The sequence below is a fragment of the Schistocerca cancellata genome, chromosome 6 (assembly GCF_023864275.1).
Source record: "Schistocerca cancellata isolate TAMUIC-IGC-003103 chromosome 6, iqSchCanc2.1, whole genome shotgun sequence".
In the NCBI taxonomy this organism is placed as follows: Eukaryota; Metazoa; Arthropoda; class Insecta; order Orthoptera; family Acrididae; genus Schistocerca; species Schistocerca cancellata.
The window spans coordinates 188,642,827-188,658,733 of NC_064631.1; the positions used below are offsets into that span (position 1 = coordinate 188,642,827).

The 15,907-nt window shown below is 45.8% G+C and overlaps 1 protein-coding gene across 1 annotated transcript in view; it reads right to left on the reverse strand.

The window, feature by feature from the left end:
- Positions 1 to 15,907, reverse strand: part of LOC126088239 (sodium/hydrogen exchanger 9B2-like) — a 154,777-nt gene that overhangs the window by 20,766 nt on the left and 118,104 nt on the right. Inside the window, exon 8 of the mRNA XM_049906369.1 lies at positions 7,425 to 7,589. Within this exon, the coding sequence (XP_049762326.1) occupies positions 7,425 to 7,589 (165 nt within the window). The remainder of the gene's footprint in view (positions 1 to 7,424; positions 7,590 to 15,907) is intronic.

Genomic DNA, 15,907 nt, shown 5'->3' on the forward strand with positions numbered 1-15,907 from the left:
AGACCTAGCGTTCGCCTTGCCTAGCTGACGTGACGTCACGAACAAGCGCCGAGGCATTCCTTTGAGACGGCGTTGCCCGGGCACACTGGCTCGGTCCCAACCACGCAGAGGTAACACTTGCCCATTGGGTACCCGACGTCTCTGCACCAGAAAGGATCCGACCCACGTCCGGCAAGATGACCAACTGCCGAGGCCCAGAAACGGTCAAAAGACCAAATACACGTCGCCCGATGAGACGACCGACCGAACGACAACCAACGGTCGTTGCCGCTCCAGTCTCCTTCGGTCGGACAGTGCACGTGTGTCGCCAGCGATCGGCGAGTACTGGCTGTCCACACCTCATTGGCGCTGCGTCCCGATTGGACTGCCGACAGACCACGACCCGAAAATACTAGCGGGAGCTCCAAAGATAGTACGACAGTAATCTTATCGATAGTCCTGCAGCTGCCACTTACGGGCAGGCAGGCCAGCAACTTAGTGACGCCAATTAATAGAATAAAAAAAACGAGACAGCAGTACCGCAAAGACAAGATGTGAAGTAATAAACGGCACGAACACGAGTCGCGCAGGGCACATTATTATTATTATTATTATGCAATCTAAATGCGACAGTATGATAACACTTTCGTTTATACTACACTGCACGTGCACGTTAGTCTCATTTAAGCTCTGCTTATGCTCCGTGGAATGTGCTCCAAAATACACCGTAACATTCCGGACAACATCAGGTGCTTCGCAGATTGGTCTTTCCAGTACACAGTGCTCATGGAAAGCACCCTCAGTTGTTAAACGCATCTCTGTACGTCTAAAAACAGGCGCAGAAGGCGGACGTCGCGTTGAATAACGTTGTTAATACACCCTTCGGCCCTCAGCTGCATTGCGGGGGCGTCTCTCCATAGACGAGTATCACATTGGTGTAGTCTCCGCTGGGGTACATTGCAGATGTTACCCTTTCGACTGTAAGACCTTATCAGAGCGAAATCAGCAAGAAAACGCACGCAGATGGCGGCACAGTTCGGTGGAGGTTCGCTTGTAAGTGCACTTCCCCATTGGACAGCAGTGACAAAGCAACCCTCTTTGCAGTATCGCATGCGGGAAACGTAAAACTATAGACGAAGGCTTGCGTGGGCCACCTGGTATATTGTGGAAAATAATGGTCCTATAAAACTCCCTTGGGGCGCGCCAGAAGCTGTTTTTACATCGATATCTCTCCGACAGAATGATAGGCGGTCTTCTGTTTCCTAGAAACTCTTCAGTCCAGTCACACAATTGATCTCACACTACCTGCGCTCCTGTTTTGTTCATTAGGTGGCATTCATTGGACCTCCGGATCGAACGTCTCCCGGCAGTCAAGGACCACAGCATCGAGCTGGGCACCTGTATCTACTGCTCTCTGGGTCTCGTGGACGGACACAGTGATCTGGGCTCCACACTGTGGTGTCACCGCCAGACACCACACTAGCTAGGTGGTAGCCTTTAAATCGGCCGCGGACCGTTAGTATACGTCGGACCCGCGGGTCGCCACTATCAGTGATTGCAGACAGAGCGCCGCCACACGGCAGGTCTAGTCTAGAGAGACTCCCTAGCACTCGCCCCAGTGGTACAGCCGACTTTGCTAACGATGGTTCACTGACTACATTTTTTTTTTTTTTTTTGGTCATCAGTCTACTGGCTGGTTTGATGCGGCCCGCCACGAATTCCTTTCCTGTGCTAACCTCTTCATCTCAGAGTAGCACTTGCAACCTACGTCCTCAATTATTTGCTTGACGTATTCCAATCTCTGCCTTCCTCTACAGTTTTTGCCCTCTACAGCTCCCTCTAGTACCATGGAAGTCATTCCCTCATGTCTTAGCAGATGTCCTACATCCTGTCCCTTCTCCTTATCAGTGTTTTCCACATATTCCTTTCCTCTCCGATTCTGCGTAGAACCTCCTCATTCCTTACCGTATCAGTCCACTTACTTTTCAACATTCGTCTACATCTACATCTACATCTACATTTATACTCCGCAAGCCACCCAACGGTGTGTGGCGGAGGGCACTTTACGTGCCACTGTCATTACCTCCCTTTCCTGTTCCAGTCGCGTATGGTTCGCGGGAAAAACGACTGTCTGAAAGCCTCCGTGCGCGCTCTAATCTCTCTAATTTTACATTCGTGATCTCCTCGGGAGGTATAAGTAGGGGGAAGCAATATATTCGATACCTCATCCAGAAACGCACCCTCTCGAAACCTGGCGAGCAAGCTACACCGCGATGCAGAGCGCCTCTCTTGCAGAGTCTGCCACTTGAGTTTGTTAAACATCTCCGTAACGCTATCACGGTTACCAAATATCCCTGTGACGAAATGCGTCGCTCTTCTTTGGATCTTCTCTATCTCCTCCGTCAACCCGATCTGGTACGGATCCCACACTGATGCGCAATACTCAAGTATAGGTCGAACGAGTGTTTTGTAAGCCACCTCCTTTGTTGACGGACTACATTTTCTAAGGACTCTCCCAATGAATCTCAACCTGGTACCCGCCTTACCAACAATTAATTTTATATGAACATTCCACTTCAAATCGTTCCGCACGCATACTCCCAGATATTTTACAGAAGTAACTGCTACCAGTGTTTGTTCCGCTATCATATAATCATACAATAAAGGATCCTTCTTTCTATGTATTCGCAATACATTACATTTGTCTATGTTAAGGGTCAGTTGCCACTCCCTGCACCAAGTGCCTATCCGCTGCAGATCTTCCTGCATTTCGCTACAATTTTCTAATGCTGCAACTTCTCTGTATATTACAGCATCATCCGCGAAAAGCCGCATGGAACTTCCGACACTATTTACTAGGTCATTTATATATATTGTGAAAAGCAATGGTCCCATAACACTCCCCTGTGGCACGCCAGAGGTTACTTTAACGTCTGTAGACGTCTCTCCATTGATAACAACATGCTGTGTTCTGTTTGCTAAGAACTCTTCAATCCAGCCACACAGCTGGTCTGATATTCCGTAGGCTCTTATTTTGTTTATCAGGCGACAGTGCGGAACTGTATCGAACGCCTTCCGGAAGTCAAGAAAAATAGCATCTACCTGGGAGCCTGTATCTAATATTTTCTGGGTCTCATGAACAAATAAAGCGAGTTGGGTCTCACACGATCGCTGTTCCCGGAATCCATGTTGATTCCTACGTAGTAGATTCTGGGTTTCCAAAAACGACATGATACTCGAGCAAAAAACATGTTCTAAAATTCTACAACAGATCGACGTCAGAGATATAGGTCTATAGTTTTGCGCATCTGCTCGACGACCCTTCTTGAAGACTGGGACTACCTGTGCTCTTTTCCAATCATTTGGAACCTTCCGTTCCTCTAGAGACTTGCGCTACACGGCTGTTAGAAGGGGGGCAAGTTCTTTCGCGTACTCTGTGTAGAATCGAATTGGTATCCCGTCAGGTCCAGTGGACTTTCCTCTGTTAAGTGATTCCAGTTGCTTTACTATTCCTTGGACACTTATTTCGATGTCAGCCAATTTTTCGTTTGTGCGAGGATTTAGAGAAGGAACTGCAGTGCGGTCCTCCTCTGTGAAACAGCTTTGGAGAAACGTGTTTAGTATTTCAGCTTTACGCGTGTCATCCTCTGTTTCAATGCCTTCATCATCCCGGAGTCTGGATATGCTGTTTCGAGCCACTTACTGATTTAACGTAAGACCAGAACTTCCTAGGATTTTCTGTCAAGTCAATACATAGAATTTTACTTTCGAATTCACTGAACGCTTCACGCATAGCCCTCCTTACGCTAACTTTGACACCGTTTAGCTTCTGTTTGTCTGAGAGGTTTTGGCTGCGTTTAAACTAGGAGTGAAGCTCTCTTTGCTTTCGCAGTAGTTTCCTAACTTTGTTGTTGTACCACGGTGGGTTTTTCCGTCCCTCACAGTTTTACTCGGCACGTACCTATCTAAAACGCATTTTACGATTGCCTTGAACTTTTTCCATAAACACTCAACATTGTCAGTGTCGGAACAGAAATTTTCGTTTTGATCTGTTAGGTAGTCTGAAATCTGCCTTCTATTACTCTTGCTAAACAGATAAACCTTCCTCCCTTTTTTTTATATTCCTATTATATATTCTATAGCACCACTTCTCAAATGCTTCGATTCTCTTCTGTTCCGGTTTTCCCACAGTCTATGTTTCACTACCATACAATGCTGTACTCCAGACGTACCTCCTCAGAAGTTTCTTCCTCAAATTAAGGCCGGTATTTAATATTAGTAGACTTCTCTTGGCCAGAAATGCCTTTTTTGCCATAGCGAGTGTGCTTTTGATGTCCTCCTTGCTCCGTCCGTCATTGGTTATTTTACTGCCTAGGTAGCAGAATTCCTTAACTTCATTGACTTCGTGACCATCAATCCTGATGTTAAGTTTCTCGCTGTTCTCATTTCTACTACTTCTCATTACCTTCGTCTTTCTCCGATTTACTCTCAAACCATACTGTGTACTCATTAGACTGTACATTCCGTTCAGCAGATCAATTAATTTTTCTTCACTTTCACTCACGACAGCAATGTCATCAGCGAATCGTATCATTGATATCCTTTCATCTTGTATTTTAATTCCACTCCTGAACCTTTCTTTTATTTCCATCATTGCTTCCTCGATGTACAGATTGAAGAGTAGGGGCGAAAGGCTACAGCCTTGTCTTACACCCTTCTTAATACGAGCACTTCGTTCTTGATCGTCCACTCTTATTATTCCCTCTTGGTTGTTGTACATATTGTATATGACCCGTCATCCCTATAGCTTACCCCAACTTTTTTCTGAATCTCGAACAGCTTGCACCATTTTATATTGTCGAACGCTTTTTCCAGGTCGACAAATCCTACGAAAGTGTCTTGATTTTTCTTTAGCCTTGCTTCCATTATTAGCAGTAACGTCAGAATTGCCTCTCTCGTCCCTTTACTTTTCCTAAAGCCAAATTGATCGTCACCTAGCGCATTCTCAATTTTCTTTTCCATTCTTCTGTATATTATTCTTGTAAGCAGCTTCGATGCATGAGCTGTTAAGCTGATTGTGCGATAATTCTCGCACTTGTCAGCTCTTGCCGTCTTCGGAATTGTGTGGATGATGCTTTTCCGAAAGTCAGATGGTATATCAAAAATGGTTCAAATGGCTCTGAGCACTATGGGACTCAACAGCTTAGGTCTAAGTCCCCTAGAACTTAGAACTACTTAAACCTAACTAACCTACGGACAGCACACACACCCATGCCCGAGGCAGGATTCGAACCTGCGACCGCAGCAGCCCCGCGGTTCCGGGCTGCAGCGCCAGAACCGCACGGCCACCGCGGCCGGCCAGAAGGTATATCGCCAAACTCATATATTCTACACACCAACGTGAATAGTCGTTTTGTTGCCACTTCCCCCAATGATTTTAGAAATTCTGATGGAATGTTATCTATCCCTTCTGCCTTATTTGACCGTAAGTCCTCCAAAGCTCTTTTAAATTCCGATTCTAATACTGGATCCCCTATCTCTTCTAAATCAACTCCTGTTTCTTCTTCTATCACATCAGACAAATCTTCACCCTCATAGAGGCTTTCAATGTATTCTTTCCACCTATCTGCTCTCTCCTCTGCATTTAACAGTGGAATTCCCGTTGCACTTTTAATGTTACCACCGTTGCTTTTAATGTCACCAAAGGTTGTTTTGACTTTTCTGTATGCTGAGTCTGTCCTTCCGACAATCATACCTTTTTCGATGTCTTCACATTTTTCCTTCAGCCATTTCGTCTTAGCTTCCCTGCACTTCCTATTTATTTCATTCCTCAGCGACTTGTATTTCTGTATTCCTGATTTTCCCGGAACATGTTTGTACTTCCTCCTTTCATCAATCAACTGAAGTATTTCTTCTGTTACCCAAGGTTTATTCGCAGCTACCTTCTTTGTACCTATGTTTTCCTTCCCAACTTCTGTGATGGCCCTTTTTAGAGATGTCCGTTCCTCTTCAACTGTACTGCCTCCTGCGCGATTCCTTATTGCTGTATCTATAGCGTTAGAGAACTTCAAACGTATCTCGTCATTCCTTAGTACTTCCGTATCCCATTTCTTTGCGTATTGATTCTTCCTGACTAATGTCTTGAACTTCAGCCTACTCTTCATCACTACTATATTGTGATCTGAGTCTATATCTGCTCCTGGGTACGCCTTACAATCCAGTATCTGATTTCGGAATCTCTGTCTGACCATGATGTAATCTAATTGAAATCTTCCCGTATCTCCCGGCCTTTTCCAAGTATACCTCCTCCTCTTGTGGTTCTTGAACAGGGTATTCGCTATTACTACCTGAAACTTGTTACAGAACTCAATTAGTCTTTCTCCTCTTTCATTCCTTGTCCCAAACCCATATTCTCCTGTAACCTTTTCTTCTACTCCTTCCCCTATAACTGCATTCCAGTCGCCCATGACTATTAGATTTTCGTCCCCCTTTACATACTGCAATACCCTTTCAATATCCTCCTACACTTTCTCTATCTGTTCATCTTCAGCTTGCGACGTCGGCATGTATACCTGAACTATCGTTGTCGGTGTTGGTCTGCTGTCGATTCTGATTAGAACAACCCGGTCACTGAACTGTTCACAGTAACACACCCTCTGCCCTACCTTCCTATTTATAACGAATCCTACACCTGTTATACCATTTTCTGCTGCTGTTGATATTACCCGATACTCATCTGACCAGAAATCCTTCTCTTCCTTCCACTTCACTTCACTGACCCCTACTATATCTAGATTGAGCCTTTGCATTTCCCTTTTCAGATTTTCTAGTTTCCCTACCACGTTCAAGCTTCTGACATTCCACGCCCCGACTCGTAGAACGTTATCCTTTCGTTGATTATTCAATCTTTTTCTCATGGAGATCCGAATGGGGGACTATTCCGGAATCTTTTACCAATGGAGAGATCATCATGACACTTCTTCAATTACAGGCCACATGTCCTGTGGATACACGTTACGTGTCTTTAATTCAGTGGTTTCCATTGCCTTCTGCATCCTCATGTCGTTGATCATTGCTGATTCTTCCGCCTTTAGGGACAATTTCCCACCCCTAGGACAAGAGAGTGCCCTGAAACTCTATCCGCTCCTCCGCCCTCTTTGACAAGGCCGTTGGCAGAATGAGGCTGACTTCTTATGCCGGAAGTCTTCGGCCGCCAATGCTGATTATTTATCAAAATTTAGGCAGTGGCGGGGATCGAACCCGGGACCGAAGACGTTTTGATTATGAATGAAAGAAGTTACCCCCCTTATTTCATGAGGTCGTATCTCATAAACGGTTCAAGATATCGAAATGACGGTTTTTGGAAATGACAGCACGCAGAAGGGACTGCGAACTTCTGAGAAAGGATGGCAGAATTCGTGGCAGCGCCGGCAGCAGGTACTCACATCCTCTGGACGCGTGCCGAGCGCCTCCCAAGAGATGCCCGACACGAAGGCGGCGGTGAGGCAGCCCAGCGACCCGGCGCCGGGGACCCCCAGCGCCTCGCTGCCGAACACTGCGGCCACGCCCCCACACAGCAGCAGCAGCACCCGCAGAGGCACCACCAGCGGCTGCGGCAACACAACGCCAACACTTGCACCCAGCTCCACCACCGACGTTCATAACCTAATATACACTACTGGCCATTAAAATTGCTACACCAAGAAGAAATGCAGATGATAAACGGATATTCACTGGACAAATATATTATACTACAACTGAAATGTGATTACATTTTCACGCAGTTTGGGTGCATAGATCCTGAGAAATCAGTACCCAGAACAACCACCTCTGGCCATAATAGTGACTGGCGTATTGTGACGAGCTAGTTGCTCGGCCACCATTGACCGGACGTCTTCAATCGGTGAGAGATCTGGAGAATGTGCTGGCCAGGGCAGCAGCCCAACATTTACTGTATCCAGGAAGCCCCGTACAGGACCTGCAACATGCGGTCGTGCATTATCCTGCTGAAATGTAGGGTTTCGCAGGGATCGAATGAAGGGCAGAGGTGCGGGTCGTAACACATCTGAAATGTAACGTCCACTGTTCAAAGTGCCGTCAATGCGAACAAGAGGTGGCCGAGACGTGTAACCAATGGCACCCCATACCATCACGCCGGGTGACACGCCAGTTTGGCGATGACGAATACACGCTTCCAATGTGCGTTCACCGCGATGTCGGCAAACACGGATACGACCATCATGATGCTGTAAACAGAACCTGGAATCATCCGAAAATATGACGTTTTGCCATTTGTGCACCCAGGTTCATCTTTGAGTACACCATCGCAGGCGTTCCTGTCTGATGCAGCGTCAAGGGTAACAGCAGCCACAGTCTCCGAGCTGATAGTCCATGCTGCTGCAAACGTCGTCGAATTATCCGTGCAGATGGTTGTTGTCTTGCAAACTTCCCCATCTATTGACTCAGGGATCGAGACGTGGCTGCACGATCCGTTACAGCCATGCGGATAAAATGCCTGTCATCTCGACTGCTAGTGATACGAGGCCGTTGGGATCCACCACGACGTTCCGTATTACCCTCCTGAACCCACCGATTCCATATTCTGCTAACAGTCATTGGATCTCGACCAGTGCGAGCAGCAATGTCGCGATACGATAAACCGCAATCGTGATAGGCTTACAATCCGACCTTTATCAAAGTGGGAAACGTGATGGTACGCATTTCTCCTCCTTACACGAGACATCACAACAACGTTTCACCAGGCAACGCCGGTTAACTGCTGTTTGTGTATGAGAAATAGGTTCGAAACTTTCCTCATGTCAGCACGTTTTAGGTGTCGCCACCGGCGCCAACCTTGTGTGAACACTCTGAAAAGCTAATCATTTGCATATCACAACATCATCTTCCCGTCGGTTAAATTTCGCGTCTGTAGCACGTCATCTTCATGGTGTAGCAATTTTAACGGCCAGTAGCGTATATTGTATACTGAAGAGGCATAGAAACTGGTACACCTGCCGAATATCGTGTAAGGCCCCGCGAGCGCACAGTAGTGACGCAACACGATGTCTGAAGGGAGTTGACACCATGAATCCTGCCGCCCTGTGCATAAATCAGTACGAGGGGTGGAGATCTCTTCTGAACGGCAGGTTGCAATGCATCCCACATATGCTCAATAATGTTGATGTCTGCGGAATCTGGTGGCCAGGCGAAATGATTAAACTTAGAAGAGTGTTCCTGGAGCCACTCTGTAGGAACTCTGGACGTATGGGGTGTCGCATTGTCTTGCTGGAATTGCCCAAGTTCGTCGGAATACACAATGGACATTAATGGATGCAGGTGATCAGACAGGATGCTTACTTACGTCTTCATGTCAGAGTCGTATCTCGACGTATCAGGGGTCTCTTATCACTCCAACTGCACCCGCCCCATACCATTACAGAGCCTCCACCAGCTTGAACAGTCTCGTGCTGATATGCAGTGTCTATGGATTCATGAGCTTGTCTTCATACCCGTATACATCCATCCGCTCGATACAATTTGAAACGAGACCCGTTCGACCCGGCGATGTCTTTCCAGTCATCTACGCTTCCATGCCGGTGTTGACGGCCCCAGACGAGGCGTACAGCTTAGTATCATGCAGTATCATGCAGCCTTTGCCTCTGAAAGCCCATGTCGATGATGTTTCGTTGAATGGTTCGCACGCTGACTCTTGTTGATGGCCCAGTATTGAAATATGCAGCAATTTGCTAAAGGGTTGCACATCTGTCACGTTAAATGGTTCTCTTCAGTCGTAGTTGGTCCCGTTCTTGCAGGATCTTTTTCTAGCCACATTGTTGTCGGAGATTTGATGTTCTACCGGATTTCTGATAATCACAGTACACTCGTGAAATGGTCGTACGGGAAAATCCCCACTTCATCTCTACCTCGGAGATGCTCCGTCCCATCGCTCGTGTGCCGACCTTAACACCTCATTGAAACTCACTTAAATCTTCATAACCTGCCATTGCAGCAGCAGCAACCGATCTAACAACTGCACCAGAAACTTGTTGTCTTACATAAACGTTGCCGACCGCAGCGCCCTATTCTGCCTGTTTATGAGTCCCTGTATTTGAATACGCATGCCTTTACCAGTTTCTTTGGCGCTTCAATATATCGGACCATTCGTGTATGTAGGGTGTTAAAAGGTCTTAAATACTGCTATAGGATGGACTACTGGTCAAAACTAGAAGTTAATAGGATGAAATTCGATAGCTGTGATTTACATGTAGAGACAAACAAATGATTACAATTGCAGAACAGTAGGATGAGATATACAAGGGAAAGCACTTCACAGGTTAAGAAAGTCAACAATGCGTTGATCCACATCCGGCCCCAAGGCAAGCAGTTATTCGGCTTGGCACTGATAGAGGTTTTGGATGTCCTCCTGAGGGATCTCGTGCCAAATGCTGTCCAATTGGCACTTTAGACTGTCAAACAGGGCTCCAAACGTACTCAGATGGAAAGAGATCCACCGATCTTGCTGGCCGGGGAGAATCTCTGCTTAAATGTAGGCCCAGAATGATCTGCCATGAAGAGCGACAAAACAGGGCCTCTAATCGTAACGTGTAGGCCTTCACGGCCGGCGTCTTCATTAAACTTCCGGGCTAAGTGGCCGTGGTCGAACAGCAGAAATGCTTCCTCCTGACGTTTCGTTGCCAACTGCAGGCAACATCTTCCAAGGTGAGCCACCACCTCGGAAGATGTTGCCCAAAGGGAGGAAGGAGGAAGGATTTCTACTGTTCGATTACGGCCTCTTAGCCCGGAAGTTTTATCTGTGGAAACAGGGCGTATAATAGTTTCAACGTACCACTGTGTAAGTGTACCACCCGTGACAACCAATGTGGGCGTGCTACAAAAGAAGTGGCATCCAGACCACCACTCCTGGTTGTCGGGGGTATGGCGGGAAGCACTCACGTTGGTAAGGCGCTGCCGTCCTGGGCATCTGCAGAGAAGTCTTCGGCCTGGAATCTCATTGACGTGGAGTAGAATTGCCTTCAGTGATGAGTCCCGCTTCACGTCAATGCCCAGCGAAGTGGTGTCTGGAGGTGTCGTGAACAGTAGCGGGGCTACCAACCTGATTGGTCTGGTCGTATGTAAGGTACACCAGTGCCAATAACAGTCAATACCGTCAATGCGCGATAGCGATGGTGCCCATTAAAGCGGAGTTACTAAATAAAATTTTCCGTGATTCCTTAACGAAAGAAAACGAAGTAAATATTCCAGAATTCGAAACCAGACAGCTATTAGCATGAGTGATATAGAAGTAGATATCTTAGGTGTTGCGAAACAATTCAAATCACTTAAGAAAGGCAAGTCTTCCGGTGCAGATGGTATACCAATCAGGTTCCTTTCAGAGGACACAATAGTGCCTTTCTTAGGAATCACATACAGCCTCTCACTTGACGAAAGGTCTGTTCCTAAAGACTGGAAAGTAGGACAGGTCACACCAATATTCAAGAAAGGAAATACGAGTAACCCACTGAATTACAGACCCATATCAATTACCTCAATTTGCAATAGAATTTTGGAGCATGTACTGTACCCGAACATATGAATCACGTTGAAGAAAATGACTTATTGATAGATAATCAACACGGATTCAGAAAATATCGTTCTTGTGCAACACAGCTAGCTCTTTATTCCCATGAAGTAATGAGTGCTCTCGACAAGAGATCTCAGATCGATTCCATATTCCTAGATTTCCAGAAGGCTTTTGATACCGTTCCTCACAAGCAACTATTAATCAAATTACGTGGATATGGAGTATCGTCTAAGTTGTGTGACTGGATTCGTGATTTCCTCTCAGAGAGGCCACAGTTCACAGTGATAGACGGTAAATCATCGAGTAGAACAGAAGTGATATCTGGCGTTCCGCAAGGTAGTGCCATAGGCCGTCTGCTGTTTATGATTTATATAAATGATCTAGGTGTTACTGCGAGCAGACCCCTTAGATTGTTTGCAGATGACGCTGTAATGTAGCGTCTAGTAAAATCATCAGACAATCAATTACAATTACAAAATGATCTAGAGAGAATTTCTGTATGGTGCGAAAAGTGGCAATTAGCACTAAACAAAGAAAAGTGCGAGGTCATCCACATAGGTACTGAAAGAAATCCGATAAATTTTGGGTATACGATAAATCGCACAAATCTAAGGACTGTCAATTCGACCAAATACGTAGGAATTACAATTACGAGCAACTTAATTTGGAAAGACCACATAGATAATATTGTGGGGAAGGCGAAACTAAGACTGCGCTTTGTTGGCAGGACACTTAGAAGATGCGACAAACCCACTAAAGAGACGGCCTACACTACAGTTGTCCGTCTTCTGCTGGAATATTGCTGCGTGGTGTGGGATCCTTACCAGGTAGAATTGACAGAGGACATCGAAAAAGTGCAAAGGAGGGCAGCTCGTTTCGTGTTATCGCGCAATAGGAGTGAGAGTATTACTGATATGATACGTGAGTTGGGGTGGCAGTCACTGAAACAAACGCGGTTTCCTTTGCGGCGAGATCTATTTGCGAAATTTCAATCACCAACTTTCTCTTCCGAATGCGAAAATACCGGGTGATAAAAAAGTCAGTATAAATTTGAAAAATTAATAAACCACGGAATAATGTAGATAGAGAGGTAAAAATTGACACATTTGCTTGGAATAACATGGGGTTTTATTAGAACAAAAAAAAAAAAGAAACAAAGTTCACAAAATGTCCGACAGATCTCTTGCGCGCGTCGTTTGGTGATGATTGTGTACTCAGCCGCCACTTTCGTCATGCTTGGTCCTCCGTGTGATTGTTGGCTTTGGGGCTACCTGAAGTCGCAAGTGTATCGTGATCGACCGACATCTCTAGGGATGCTGAAAACCACATCCGACGCCAATGCCTCACCATAACTCCAGACATGCTTTACTGTACCGTTCACAACATTTTTCCTCGACTACAGCTATTGTTCAGGAGTGATGGTGGACATATTGAGCATTTCCTGTGAAGAACATCATCTTTGCTTTGTCTTACTTTGTTATGCTAATTATTGCTATTCTGATCAGATGCAGCGCCATCTGTCGGACATTTTTTGAACGTTTATATTTTTTTGGTTCTAATAAAACCCCATGTCATTCCAAGCATGTGTGTCAATTTGTACCTCTCTATCTACATTATTCCGCGATTTATTCAGTTTTCAAATTTATACCGACTTTTTGATCACACGGTATTTTGTTGACACCCACCTACGTAGGGAGAAATGATCATCATAATAAAATAAGAGAAATCAGAGCTCGAACGGAAAGATTTAGGTGTTCCTTTTTCCCACACGTAATTCGAGAGTGGAATGGTAGAGAAGTAGTATCAAAAAGGTTCGATGAACCCTCTGCCAGGCACTTAAGTGTGAATTGCAGAGTAACCATGTAGATGAAGATGTAGTTGCCCACAACACGGCGCGACAACCAGGACTGATGACGTAGGTACCATTTCTTTTCGTAGCATGGCCCCTTCGGATGTCATCTGCGGCTCCCTCGCAGCACAGCCGTACGCCGACGATATTCTACACTCTCTTTTGCTCTCCTATGTTGTGGCAAGCCATCCTGGGCTTAAACCGCAGCAAAGCAATGCTCGCCCGCTAACAGCGACAGTTTCTATCACTTGCGTTCGTGCTTTCTAAAACCTGCCTCGGTCAGCAAGGCTGCTGCATCTATTGCCAAATGAGGACGTTTGGAGCATTGTGAGTAGAGCCCTCCAATCATCGCGGGAATCTGACGACATATTTGGACAGAATTTGACACTATTGAGCCGTGGCGGCTCATATCGATATTGCCACTCTGGTTGTTTATCTTTCCTGCCACGGTAAGGGCGGTAAGCAGCGCCCTCTGGGGCCTACGCGAGGAGTAACGAGGCGAGGTCCTGTGGGGGGTGTGCTCCGGGACGCAGCGAGTGCGGGACCGGACCTATCGCATGGAGCTATACAAGTTGGCTCTGAACGGAAGGCGCCGTAGCAAGCAGCGGGAAGCGCGCGGCCTGTAATTTGTGTGAAGGAGTAACAAATTTTGCATTGGATGTCCCAGTGGTTCCCGAGAGTTGCGGTGGCTGCTTTCGGAGAAGAGAATTGGTAAGAGCTTGTGTCTACGCTCTTTTCCGTACGATGTTGCTGCCTGCCGTTATAAACGGGTGAAAATCAGGCGCTTGTATTGACTATACGGGAACTGGTGATGTAAAATTACATTTGTGATTGAGTGTCACTTGTACTGTGACAATTTAGAGGCGGAAACTGTGGTGGTTTCATTAGGTATGGTTCTTTGCTGTGCAACTAAGGGAGACAGTTATTTGGGGTAACTGAGGGAGCACCATTATGTTGGTCTAAATGATACGTTCTCCACGTTTTGTCTACGGCTTTGCGAATCGAAATCGTGGGGGAGTACACGTGTGAGTAATTTGCTATTGTATTGATGGTTATGTTGTAAAGACTGTTCTCTGGTGTGTTAAATCACGCGCTGATTTGTAGCCAATCTAAGCAGAAGTTTCCATTGATACTTGCTTATGTGCTACCGTCCTTATGATTGGCGTTGTTTGTTTTGACTGTGGGTGTGCTCACGTTTAAAAAAAAATTACGGCTACTATTCATAAGGGTTGTCTAGTAAGGAAATTGCTTAAGCTTTTATCATATGCTGGTCTGTTTGCCTAATCACATTGGCTTTCTACGCAGTAACTTAAGGAATGTGTATGGTGATTCAAGATTGTAGGCTGACTAGTATTTGAACTTGTGTTGAGGTTAAGGGCGAGATCAGCATCCCGCAAACCCCCACGCTGCGCGTCGTTAAATGTTCCTCTATTGGGGAGCCGGCTCTCTGTTCTTGGGTTTTGTAAGGATACGTGATGAGTGCATCGCTGTAGTTTTTCGCGTGCTAAATTGCGGCGTGTCGGTACCGTCCTAGGGCTAGACTTGTGATGTATGTTATGTTGAAAGGGAATTAACTGTACCAAACTTATGAGAGCTTTTAGTTTGTTTTAGGTGTGTGATGTTGATATTTTGTCGATTGCGGCAATAACTTCCAGTGGGGAGATCCTCTGAGGGACTTCTATTGTACTGTTGCAGTGCAGTCCATCTGAAACGTGCTGCTTAAAACTTGGGACTGCAGCTCTCTGATGTTATATATTACTGTTTAATCTTAAATGTCTTGGATGTATTATGGTTGTTGAGGATTATGTAATTAATTTTGATCACTGGTTCCTTAAAGGAAGTATTTCGTTTTAAAATAGGTGCTCGGTCAGAGGCTATTTAAATATGATTTTAACTCATCATTCAAATTTTCTAGTCTTGCTTTCTTAAAAGGCTTTAAGTTAAGTGATTGCTATTTGCCTGTTTAAATGTTTGTGTGACTTAAAGGAAAAGAATATTATTTTGTAATTTGTACTGATTGTTCCTTTCGGGCAATACCTGACTTATGTGTTCAATAAATGAGTGTCTAGTCAATGGTGATGCACTGTTCTATTGCTAGCCTACCCCTTCCACTCCACAGCCTATTGAGCTGCTTTGTGTCGAAATTGTGTTCAGAACACCCCTCTGACCTGACACCTCAACTACACTCCTGGAAATTGAAATAAGAACACCGTGAATTCATTGTCCCAGGAAGGGGAAACTTCATCGACACATTCCTGGGGTCAGATACATCACATGATCACACTGACAGAACCACAGGCACATAGACACAGGCAACAGAGCATGCACAATGTCGGCACTAGTACAGTGTATATCCACCTTTCGCAGCAATGCAGGCTGCTATTCTCCCATGGAGACGATCGTAGAGATGCTGGATGTAGTCCTGTGGAACGGCTTGCCATGCCATTTCCACCTGGCGCCTCAGTTAGACCAGCGTTCGTGTTGGACGTGCAGACCGC